The following is a 12478-nucleotide window of genomic DNA, read 5'->3' as shown; positions in this document are numbered from 1 at the left end:
GGGTAAAAGCAACAACAACAAAAACCTAAGAATCAAGAAATCTAGGGGCTTCCCTGGTGGCGCAGTGGTTGAGAGTCTGCCTGCCAATGCAGGGGACACGGGTTCGAGCCCTGGTCTGGGAAGATCCCACATGCCGCAGAGCAACTGGGCCTGTGAGCCACAATTACTGAGCCTGCGCGTCTGGAGCCCGTGCTCCGCAACAAGAGAGGCCGCGATAGTGAGAGGCCCGCGCACCGCGATGAAGAGTGGCCGCCACTTGCCATAACTAGAGAAAGCCCTCACGCAGAAATGAGGACCCAACACAGCCATAAATAAAGTAAAATAAAAAAAAAAGAAATCTGTATTCTAAACCTGCCTTTGCCTCACTATGTACAGAATTCTAGACAACTTCCTTAACTTACTAGGTATGGCAAACAATAAGTCTTGCTGTACTTATCTTAAACATGCAGCATTGTTGTGGGAAGACAGCATGATAAAATGTTGTTATAAGAATTAACAAGATATCCTGAATAAACAACATATATAATAATTGTCTAAGTAGTCAGTCTTTCCATTGAACCCTTACCTTCTCAATACAGTCAAAAAGAGCTCTCTTTAAAAAATAAAATAACAACAAAAAACTTCTGTTTAAAATCCTTCAAAAGCTGCCCAATGCCAAAGAACCAAGTCCAAACTCCGAGCATAGCATGATCTGCCCCCGCTCCATGGCCTTCCCAGCCTCATGTCCCACCACCCTTCCTCTTCAGTAATAAGATACCACATGGAATGCCCCAAACACATTATACAATATAGTCCATGGGTGATATGTCATATGCTACCTCTTCTATTGGGAATGTTCTACTCTACTCAACTCAGACGCAAAGACAATTGCTCACCGAAACTTTCCCAGATCAGTTCCCCTAACAAGGGAGGGGTAGAGTTAATCTCTTTAAGTCAAGATGCTACTTCACTTATCATACTGAATAATAATCAATATCCCTATTAAACTATGACATCCTTAGGAGTAAAGAATGTGTCCTTTCACGGTCTCTACATGTCCTGACATACAGTAAGTGCAAAAAAGTTTGTTGGATGAATAAATCTCAACTATGTTTAAATATAAATTACTTACATACACATACATATATGAATATGTCACATATAAGATATATGTTTAGAAAAGAAGACTGGAAGAAAACACAATAAAATACTAGCAGTGGTGACCTCTGGTTAGTATAATTATAAACGTTATTTTCTAAACTTTGTATTATAGGTATGTTAAACTTTAAATGTTTTTTAAACTTATGGACAAAAGTGAATTAATGAATGCAACATACCTTATTCATCTTTCTCCAACCCTCCACCTAGACCAATGCCCTGAACAAAGAAGGTGCTCAAAGTCTATGAGTCTGTTCCTGTTTTGTAAATAAGTTCATTTGTATCATTTTTTTTTTTAGATTCCACATATAAGCGATAGCATACAATATTTCTCTTTCTCTTTCTGACTTACTTCACTCAGTATGACAATCCATGTTGCTGCAAATGGCATTATTTCATTCTTTTTAATGGCTGAGTAATATTCCATTGTATAAATGACTTAGAGAACAAACTTATTGTTACCAGGGGGGAAGGGATAGTTAGGGAGTTTGAGTCTGACATGTACACACTGCTATATTTAAAATGGATAACCAACAAGGACCTACTGTACAGCACAGGGAACTCTGCTCAATGTTATGTGGCAGCCTGGATGGGAGGGGAGTTTGGGGGGAGAATGGACACATGTATATGTACGGCTGAGTTGCTTTGCTGTGCACCTGAAACTATCACAACATTGTTAATCAGCTATACTCCAATATAAAATAAATTTTTTTTTAAAAAAAGAAGGTGCTCAGTGTATTTGTTTGAATTGAATGTACTCTGTTGAATTGAATAACTGAAATGTCAAACCTATGCATTAAAAAATCATTCAGTAAACAAAACTAGATGTTGCCTGACCCCCCAAAAAATGAACTGCAAAAATCAATTCAAATGATTTTTATTTCTAGATCCTCTTTGCTTAGTAAAGCCTTTAGGAAATATTCCTCTTACTCAGGGAGCACAGAATAAGAATGGCCACCATCTTGAATCACTCACTGAGAGTGGGCAAGCTAGTTAATCTCTCTGAACCTATGGAGGATATGTGTCATCTTTCTATAGCTAAGAATCACTTTGATGAGTTAAAATAGAGATAAACTCAAAGAGTTTCAGCCTTTAGAGTTGACATTTTAGATCCAGGTCTAATTTCATAGGAGGAAGCCCTTACCTACCCCAGGAGTGAGGCAGCTCACCTTTTGCCAAGCCACCCTGGCGCCACCTGATGTCCATTTGGAGTACCTCAAATGTTGCTGCCAAGCCTAATGACCGGGAGCTTACGTTGTTTCACTTTCTCAGGTAGAGACTATTCAAGGAATCAAGGGCAGTCTCCTGTAAAGTACGAAGCATGTGAACCGGTACCTGGAGGGCAATTTGGCAAAGGCTATTAAAACCTTATAAAAAATGCATCACTCTGGCCCACCAATTCCGCTTCCTGGAATGTCAACTAGTGACATGGTACAAAGATTTAGCTTAAAAAAGAAAAAGTGCTTCACAAATATATGATGAAAAATTGGAAATAACCTTGCTGACCACTGGGCACAATGAGAAATCCACTGGATGGAATATATGCAAACATTAACAATGATGTTGTAGAAGTATATTTATTGACAGCTAAACATATTCAGAGTTTACTAATTCGTGAAAAAAAAGTTACAAAACCGTATGTGCAATGTGAACTCATCATTAATAGACAGTGATAGATACAGATATGGATAGGAAAAAGCTCTGGCAGATGCACACGAAACTGTTTTAACAGTGGTTATCTTTGAGTGGTAGGAAAATGAGTGGTTGTTCTTTTTAAAATTGCCAGCATTTTCTGATGTGTTTCCTTCAATGAACATATAATTAGAAATAATTCTTGTATATATGAGGTGATTCTAAAAACAATCAAACCATAAACCCCTTCTGCATCTGCACTGGGGCACTCACATCCCTTAAGCAGTTCTCCTTGCAAGATTGACCTCTCAGACCCTCAGAGAAAGCTTGGAGAAAACAGCCTTCTTCCCTTCCAAGCCACTTCAGCCCTGGTGCCATCAAACTATACATCAGATTTAGCGGGAGAGCAGACTCAGGAAAAGTTTCAAGCCAGTCCCTGGGTTCCAGCCCAGAATTCAAGCCCATCCCTCGGTTGGTACAGAGGCCAAGCAAGCATCCCTGGTCGCTTACCTCTCCCGAGGGCGGTGCCCAGCGCGTGGCCTCCTCGTAGGCGCCCACCTGCTCCCAGGTAGCCAGGAAGGCGTGGGTGGGGGCGAAGTGCGCGCCGGAGCGCGGGAAGCCTGCGCGCACGTAGCGGGCGGCCAGGCCCAGCACTGCCGGGGAGGTGTCCTCGCGGTAAAGGACCCGGCCCCTGCCGTGACTCGTGTCGATGTCGGCCAAGAAAGGGGCGATGGCCGGGAAGTCTGTGGGGAAATCATCGTCCACATACTGGGTCTCCCTGGGGAAGTCCTGGGTGGAGATGATGCCGTTGGTGACCACCTGGGGGACGAGGGGGACAAAAGTGTGACGGTCGCGTACGTTGCAGGAAGCCCAAGGAGGGCCACCACAGGTCCGGACGCGAGCGCCCACCCTGGCTCCGTAAAGAGGGAAGGGAACCGCCCAGGGCATGAAGCTCCCCCTTCCCCATCGGCTGGGAGACCGATTCCTGGTTCAGGGCGACCAGCGCAACTTCAGCCGGCGTCCCACCCGTCACCCCTAGCCCACAAGCGCGGTGCAATAGGTCCAGGAGCCCTAAAACTCGTTCACGTTATCTTCACACGTCCCGCACAACCCTGGAAAAAAGCTACGGGTCCGAGGAGGGAACACCCAGCTCTGCAGACGTGCACAGCCTCCTCGCTGTCCTAACTGGAAACCCCACTGGCCGGCTTGGCAATCCCACCTTCTTTTCTGCCTGGGACGCTTATGCGGCTGCGAACAATTCTGAACCCCTCCCCCCCTCCCCCCGTCCCCCTGAAGCAGGAAAAAGCAGAGGGTCCGGCAACAGCATCGCTGCAAAGCCAGGTCCCACCCTGAGGGCGCTCGGGGACAGCCGACTGTGCGGACTATTTCCTCCCTTCGGAAGGCAGGGGCTCGCTGAGAGCCGCACTACACTGACGCCTGTTCAGAAGCTGCAAGAAATCGGCAGAATCCCGCACCAGGAAGAAGCTAAACTTACGTAGAGTTCGCTGAATTGGGCTTCATAGAAGCGCAGGGGAAGCGCCAGCTTCACGGCAGCCGAGCTTTCGTCGTCGCCTTCCTGCAGGAGCTGGTCCCCTCGCGACTGCCCGTAGGGGAAGAGCTCGCCCGGGTGCAGCGCCGCGGCCCGGGACAGCAGCAGCAGCAGCAGCAGCAACAGCGGCGGCGGCGGCGGCGGCGGCAGCGCGGGCCGCTCGTCCGCCCGGTCCCCCCGCATGCTCTCTCGGCCCTGGGCTGCCCCACGGCAGAGCGCGTCCTGGCCGCGCCAACCAGCCCACTAGCCCCGCCGCGCTGGCCTCCAACCTGGATCCCGGCGGGGTCCCGGGCTGGGCGGGACTCCGGGCCCTCCCAGAGCGCTGATTGGCTGCGGCCCTGGCCCCGGGACCAATCGCCGGCTCTGAGAAAGTTCGACAGCGGCCACCACATCTGGTTCTCGTTTAAGTTTTCTAAGGCAGTGGTCACCGGACCGGCGGGGCTGGCGGGGTGAAACATCCCGGCCAGGGGTGGTCGGAACCACTTCTCCTCTGCCTCCGCTCCCCGAGATCTCGCGGGGGCACTCTCACCCTCCTCTCGAGGCTGCCCAGGGGTGCCGGCGACTCCCGCCTCCGGGACCAAATGGCCCGCACGGTCCGAAGGCAGCAGCGCTGCAGGAGATGACCTCAGCGCCAAGGGGGACCTCGCGGCGGCTTGTGCAGCTGCTGGCTGGCGCGAAGTGCCCCGCCAGGCTGGCAAGGCGAGGATGGTGCCCTGCCCTGTGGTGCCGGGCGCCCCTCGCCCTCGAGGTCAGGCTCTCGGGCCGAGAAGCAAAAGGCACTGTCGCAGCCACAGCTTCCTCGGCCTCTTCGCTCCACCCAGAGACGCTGCGGAGAAGCGCGCCTTTGTATGAAGCCGGGGGGCTGACTCCTAAATTCCGTCCCCCTCCCGAAGGCCGCCTCCCGGGAGAGCTGTACTGCCCGGGAGGACAGGGCCACCGGGCCGAAATGCCTGCCAGTTCGGGTCAAGAGCGTTGTTTACCTTCCCCGGGGAAAACCGCACCCGGGAAGGCCATGAAACGCGACAGTGTGTGATCGGCTCTGTTTGGGGCATGGAATGAGGCATCCGGTTTGGACACCAAGCAGAAATGAGTCAGGAGCCACGGTGGAGGGACCCCGGGTCTCTCGCCCGCTACCCGCGGGCATGGAAGCTGCCCTTGACACCGCCCACGGAGGTGGTAACCCGAGCTCTCCGCGGGACTGGAAATCGCACAACCTCCAAACCAGCTGCGAGGGTGTGCGGGAACCCCATCTGCCATACACATCCCCGCTGCGAAGCTCCAGGAGCCGGACGAGATTTTATTACCAATTTTATTATCAAGAGCTTGATATTTCCCAGATAGACTGTCTTCTCTCTCGGGACCCCCATGGGGTCCTTGGAAGCAAAGGTATTTAAAAAGAAGGGAAAAGCAAACCTTTGGAAATGCCTTAAGGGATGCTCAAAAAACAGATTTCTTTTTGTGGGTGTTTATTCCAGTTATACAAATCCTTACCGGCCCACAGGGACAAGCCCTGAAAACTTTGGAAAGATCAGACTGTGAGACTCACAGAATCAACACAAAATGGAAAATTGCCCCAAAGCAGTTTGCTTCCTTAGACTGTGGAGATTTTGTACATTTGGTGTTACAAAAATGTATTTTTGTTTGCATACATGTTCTCCTTTCTTTTGGAGACAGATATTTTCATTGTACTGAGGAGGAATTAGAAGCTCAAAGACATGAGGTGACTTGACTTGCCCAAGGTCACCTAAAGTTACTCCTTGATATGAAATCCTTCACTGGCTTTCTGTAGCTTTTGCAAATCTCTCAACTGAGAAGAATAATAGTTAACATTTATTTAGTGGTGATAAGCCATAAGTTAGTGGGTCAGGCAGACCCTAAGATGGCCCCCAATGATCCCCAGTTCCTGATGTTCACTCCCTTGCATAATTTCTTCCCCTGGAGTAGTAGGCTGGCCTAGTAACTTCTAAACCAAAGAATGTGGCAATAGGGATAAGAAATCATTTCAATGATTAGGCTAAATCTGTCTTGCTAGCAGACTCTCTCTCCCTGGTTTTGATGAAGCAAGCCATTATGCTGGGAAGGCCCACATAGCAAGGAACTGAGGGCAGGCTCTGGCCAACATCTGCAAGGCACTGCCAACAATCATGTAAGTGAGCTTGGAAGTGGATCCTTCCCCAGTCATGTCTTGAGATGGCACATTAGCTCTGGCTGACACTCTGACTGCAGCCTAGTGAGAGACCCTGAAGCAGAGGACCCTCACTAAGCAGGGCTCAGATTCCAGACCCACAGATACTTGAGAATTTAATAAAGCCATGTTGTTTTTTTTTGTTTTTTTTTTTAAATTTATTTTATGGCTGTGTTGGGTCTTCGTTTCTGCGCGAGGGCTTTCTCAAGTTGCGGCAAGTGGGGGCCACTCTTCATCGCGGTGCGCGGGCCTCTCACTATCACGGCCTCTCTTGTTGTGGAGCACAGGCTCCAGATGCGGAGGCTCAGCAATTATGGCTCACAGGCCTAGTCGCTCCGTGGCATGTGGGATCTTCCCAGACCAGGGCTCGAACCCGTGTCCCCTGCATTGGCAGGGAGATTCTCAACCACTGCGCCACCAGGGAAGCCCAAAGCCGTGTTGTTTTAAGCTGTTATGGTTTGGGATAATTTGTTATGCAGCAATAGATAAGTGATAGAGCTAGACAGACACTGTGCTAAAGAAATCAAGACTTGATTTCTGGGTAAAAAAAAAAGAACAGTTACTGCTACATGGTTAGTAAGTACAAGAGCTGTGACTTGAACTCAGTTGTGTCTGATTTCTAAACCTCTGATCTTTAGTTCTAAATCACATTGCCACAAGGCCCTCTGCAAGGCAGCTCAAGACTACCTCTCTAACTTTAGCTCTGGCCACCACTGGCCTTTCAGCTGGGACTTTAGTTCTCAAAGGCAACCTCCTATTATATGGTTTGGACATCCCCACATGCTAGTCCCTCTACCTGTAATGTTTTTTCCAATCAATCTCATCTAGCCAAAAACTTATTAAAGATTTGAATCAAAACCCTTCTCTTCAGGAAGCTTTCCTGGAAACCAGTCTAACATAGAAGCCCCTTCTCTGCTCCATGTGCCCAGCGCTTGTCATTATCATATCTCCTGCCATCCCTGGTCTCCTCATAGCCCCCTCCCTACCACTACAACACTTGGAGGGAGGGACTTGGTCTCATTCAGGGCCTGCTACGACTCCAGCCTGGCTCGTTGGAAGACCCTTAAAGAAATATTTGTTGAAAGCGTAAACCCAAGCAAGGCAACCTAGGCCTAGGATCCATGTCTGCAGCTCAGATGAAACATTCTCATCCCTCTACCACCTTTCCTGCTAATCTGACCTGAGTTTTGTAATCCTCTTTACCAGGCTGCCTAGCGACTCACCTACCACTGCTCTCCAGTTTTTGTCATTCTTTCATTCATTCATCCATTCAGCAACTATTTCCTGGGAGTTTACCATGACAAACACAACTCTGCAAGAAATAACAGAGCGCAAGATGTGACCCTTGACCTTACGGATCTCATAAGCAGTTGCAAAAACAAAGCATAAATATGGAAAAAAAAAAAAAAAAGGAGCAATGCCGCAATGTAGCATGCATTTAACAGCAAAACGGGCAAAAAATGCCCTTGAACTGAGAGGCTGTCACTAGGTTCGAATCTGATGTTATCTGAATACGAAGAAGTAGATCCAACAGGGAAGAGGCTGAAATGAGCAGTCCTGACTCCTGTCTGCATTAAAGTGGCCGAATTCTTTTTGAAGTATGAGACTTTGGACAGCTGTGCTTGAGCAGACACTCCTTTGAGCTCTTATTCTAATATTGTTTTTAAAAGACTCTATGGTACCCAAAGAGTGGTTTCTCCTTTAAAATGTCACTTTGGGTCTTGGTGAAAAGAAAAAAATCTGTCATAGCTATTTCACTGGTAAAAGTAAATACTGAAAAAGTATTTCTCTTGTATCCCCAGCTCCAGAGTAGAATTTCCATGACCTGCCAGACTAGCTAAAGAGACAGAGGCCCTTCCAGGCTGGAAGTTATAGAGGACTTTTCTCTAGACATTTTTAGTCCTCTTGGATTGGATCTTCAGAGTAATTGCTTGAGAGGTAAGATTCTCAAGTGCAGGAGTTTTTATCCCAAGCCACAGATGGTACCAGATGCCTTGCCAATAGACCTCGGCAAGAGTCTCCAAAGTTTTATATATATATATATACTTGTGGTTATATTTCTGTTATAAATACAATGACTTCAAGAATGATGACATTTCCTGTTATTTTAATCAAGAGAATGAAAACACATTTGCTCCATGGTATGGCAAATAGATTTTAGTATTCAAGGCCAAGTTCTATGTATAGCACGGACTGGTGTGTGTACATGTTTGTACTGGAGGTGGCCTTGGCAGAAAATGTTCTGGATCTTGTTGCACACAGTGATTCCCTACATGACTTTACTCTCCATTAAATTCCAGGCTGGGTGTTCTAGCAGGTAGAGAAAATAGAGTTGTGCAAATTTGCCCATCTCCACAGACTCAGGATTGATTGAAAATTATGTTAGGCCTATGAAAAACCATTCACTACTTAGAAATTCCTAGTGCTTGGGATATATTTGAAGGTCATTACAATGTAGGTGGGATGCCCTACATTTGAATGACCTCCAAATATATCCCAAGCCCTAAGTCTTCACTTGAGTTTTTCATTTATGTCCAACTCCCTGCTGAATATCCTCTTGGGATGATACTTCAAACCGACATCTAAGAGAATGAGATCCACTACTCAGAATTTCTGAGTTTTCAGTTTCAGTTAATGGCAGCAGTATCCACTCCCTCTCTATTACCATTGCCCTGTTTTGGGTCCTCACTATTTCCCACCTGCTAGCTTCTGTGGCAGAAACTACAGGTTAGCTACATACCATACCTGAAAACTACCACTTATTCCCAACCTCCTCCCTTGCCCAAATCTACTACGTAAGTAAGAAGGTCACTGATTTCCCAGCTTCTCTTACAGTTAGAGGTGGCCAGCTAGTATAGTCCTGACCTGACCACCAGTAGTTTCCTCAAAGTATGGTGGTCCCTGGGAGGGCTTTTACACTGGTGATTAAAGGGAAGAGTAGCATCTTTCCCTATTCTTGCTTCCTTAAACACAAATGTGTTGTTTTGAGCTCAGAGGGCCATCTTCTGACCATGAGGTGACACTGTGAGGACAAAAGGATAGCAAAGCAAAAAGACAACAAGGACGTGAGTGTCTTAGCCAGTGAGGAACTGCCTACTTCCAGACTTAGAAAACAAACCCTGTTGGCTTAAGCACTGTTCCACGCAGCAGTACCTAATCCTAACAGATACTTTGCTAAATCCTTCCTCTATGTGTATCTCAAACACAAATCTGACCATCACATATTCCTGTCTAAGACCCTCTGGTGGCTCTCCCTCACCTTTAGGGTGAATCTTAAGCTGGAAGGGCCCTCATGGCTTGGCCTCACCTGTCATCTCCTGCACCTTCCTGCTCACACCTTTAGCAACACCCAACTGTTTCTAGTTCCCCGTCCACACAAGTATTTTGCTTCTGGTGTTCCTCTGGTCACGCTGTTCTTGGACTGGAACACCCTGCCCGTCTCCTGATGGTCTCTCCTTCCCTTCAGGATTCAGGGCAGACATCACATCACATGGGCAGCCTCCCCAAATTCTGGCAGAGAACCTCTCCTCTGCGTGGCTGTGACACCTGGGCACACTCCTGTCTTAGCTCCTCAACAAAAATACTGAAATGGCATTTTTATGTCTGTCCCTTCATCCCGTTGAAAGGGCCCCAGTTGTAGTTTTCCTGTAATGGCACTCTTCTGTGTTCTTTTTTCTTATGCACTCTAATGTCTGTTTCAGACTGTTTTTCCCACAAGCCTGAGCACGGAAAGAGAGATAGGCCTTGACAGTCCCACCTGGCCACTAGAATGTGAACCAGCGCTCGAGGGCAGGATGGGATCTTCCTCATATTCTAAATCTCATGGGTCTAGCACAGTACCTGCTACAACCCTCTGGGCTGTTTAGTAAACCACTGTTGATTTGAAGGGGGAAAAAGTGTTGTAAAGAAATCTTTCTTAACTCCTGTACTTTTTCCCAAACAACCCACTCCCTGCTTCTTCACATATTAATTATATTCTGGATTGTTGCGGGGAAAGTAGAAATTAAAAGGTGTGGCTTTTATGTTGGTAGACAAGATTCCCACTGCTGATTATATTTGAAGGTATTCCGGTTGATGGCATCAGATGCCTATAGAAAGAATAGTGCAGAAAGGCCAGTACTGCTCCCTTTCCTCCTGTGACTACCCCAAGTACAAGTTAGCATTTAATTACTATAACATCAGCATGCAGCTCCTTCACAAAGACTTCTCTCCCTACCCAGACGGTAAGTTCCTCAAAGGTCCTGTTTTTCACTTCCTTTAAGACTCCCACAGCTGTCTAACACAATGCTGAATAAATAAGGGCTGGTCAACTTCTAATGAGTTGAGTGACTGCCCGTGAGTGATCTCAGTGTGCGCTGTCTCATTGGGTAGTGGCTGTGGCCGTGTTTCCAGAGGCTGTTGTCCTTGGCTTCATCTGTGCTGCTTTCCTAGACATCCTGTGCTTCTTACCGAATTGAATCACCTTGTTTCTGCCTCATGTGACCGGCGGGCCATTGTCACTTCCTCTAGAAGTTAGTGCATGAGTCAGAACAATGCTAATAAAGCCAAAGATAATCATGGCAAGCCTTAATTGAACCTTTATAATGTACCAGGTTCTAGTTAAGGACCGGATAAGAATGAGTTCATTAATCCATTGTACACGCCCATTTTGCAGATAAAGAAACTGAGGCGAGAGGGATTAAGCAACTTGACCAAAAACTTAGCCAGCAAGGGTTGAAACCAGAATTCAAACCCAGGCAGTCCAACTCTGTTAGTTTATATCTGTGGCCTCCAGAGCTTTTTTTGATTTGCCACACTGAACATTGCTGTGCCAGGTTCCAGGCAGAGAATCTGATCCGAAATTAACCAAAATCCACCCTCAGCAGTAGTTTCCCAGATACATCTGATATTTGAAACACAGCCTACAGGACATATATTCTCTATATTCCTTCCCTGTACTAAGTTATGTCATCAGAAGACAATGCAGTAGGGTTATGTTATCTTACTGCTTCCAAAAAATACCTTGACTGAGTTAAGATTTAATTTTATGCTTTCAACTTTTATGGAAGGTCTTTATGAGAAAAATCAACTTGATAAACATTTCAGTATCTTTTTATAAAGCTACATTTAATGATACTATTTTAATGAATTTTCTCATATAAGGTTTACAAGAAAAATGCCTCTTAAAATTCAGGACCAGGAATAAGTAAGTATCTCCAGTCTAATCTGGGTGTCTCTGGGAATCAAACATTGATTAAACTGTACACCTCCCCACAGATCACATGGTGCCAGTCACAGAACCCAAGAGTTAATCCTGAGCTCATTTCCTTTCAGGAAAACATTTTAATTCTATAGCAATTCTCCAAGTTCGTTGTGCTGAAAACGAATGTGTCACCTTTCACACCAACCCAGTCCTTCTCCTGCCTCCCATTGCTGTCAACTGTGACACCATGTCCCCAGACACTCAAGCCGAAACCTCAGCCACCTCTATTTGACTTCTCGCTTTCCCTTTTCATGTACATCCAATTACTTGACAAATGCCACAGACCACAGATTCACAGAGATCAAGATTTTGTCTTTTTTGCTCACTGGTGTGTTCCCTGCCCCTAATATAGTACCTGACACACGGTAAACGTTTCATAAATATTTAGTGAATGAATATAATTCTGTAGATTTACTTCCTGCCTCCTGGTCTCCAGTCTTTTGCCCCCTTCCAATCCTCCCTGCCGTCACTCAAGTCCAGGCACTTACCACCTCTCCTTGTCGTTAAACAACACTCTAATCTACCCAGTCTTAGCCCACAAGTTCCAGTCTATCAGAGTTCAGCTGCTGTTAAGTAAGCTTCCTAAAATACCTGAATATGCGCCTTCCTTGTTCAAAGGCTTCCCTTGACCTACCATTCAAGAGGAGCGTTGGATATTATTCTTTTTTTTTTTTTTTTAGTTCTATTTATTTATTTATGGCTGTGTTGAGTCTTCGTTTCTGTGCGAGGGCTT

The 12478-nt window shown here is 46.5% G+C and overlaps 1 protein-coding gene across 1 annotated transcript in view; it reads right to left on the bottom strand.

Moving 5' to 3' along the window:
- NID2 (nidogen 2) overlaps window positions 1-6637 on the bottom strand; it is an 80633-nt gene extending 73996 nt beyond the window's left edge. The window contains 3 exon segments of the mRNA XM_082384800.1: window positions 3280-3588; window positions 4265-4512; window positions 4515-6637. Coding sequence (XP_082240926.1) covers window positions 3280-3588; window positions 4265-4512; window positions 4515-4776 — 819 coding nt within the window. The 5' untranslated portion in view covers window positions 4777-6637.
- Between the last annotated feature and the right edge of the window lie 5841 nt (window positions 6638-12478).

Source organism: Balaenoptera borealis (assembly GCF_965194805.1).
Source record: "Balaenoptera borealis genome assembly, chromosome: 3".
Classification (NCBI taxonomy): Eukaryota; Metazoa; Chordata; class Mammalia; order Artiodactyla; family Balaenopteridae; genus Balaenoptera; species Balaenoptera borealis.
This window is presented reverse-complemented; position numbering and strand designations above follow the sequence as displayed.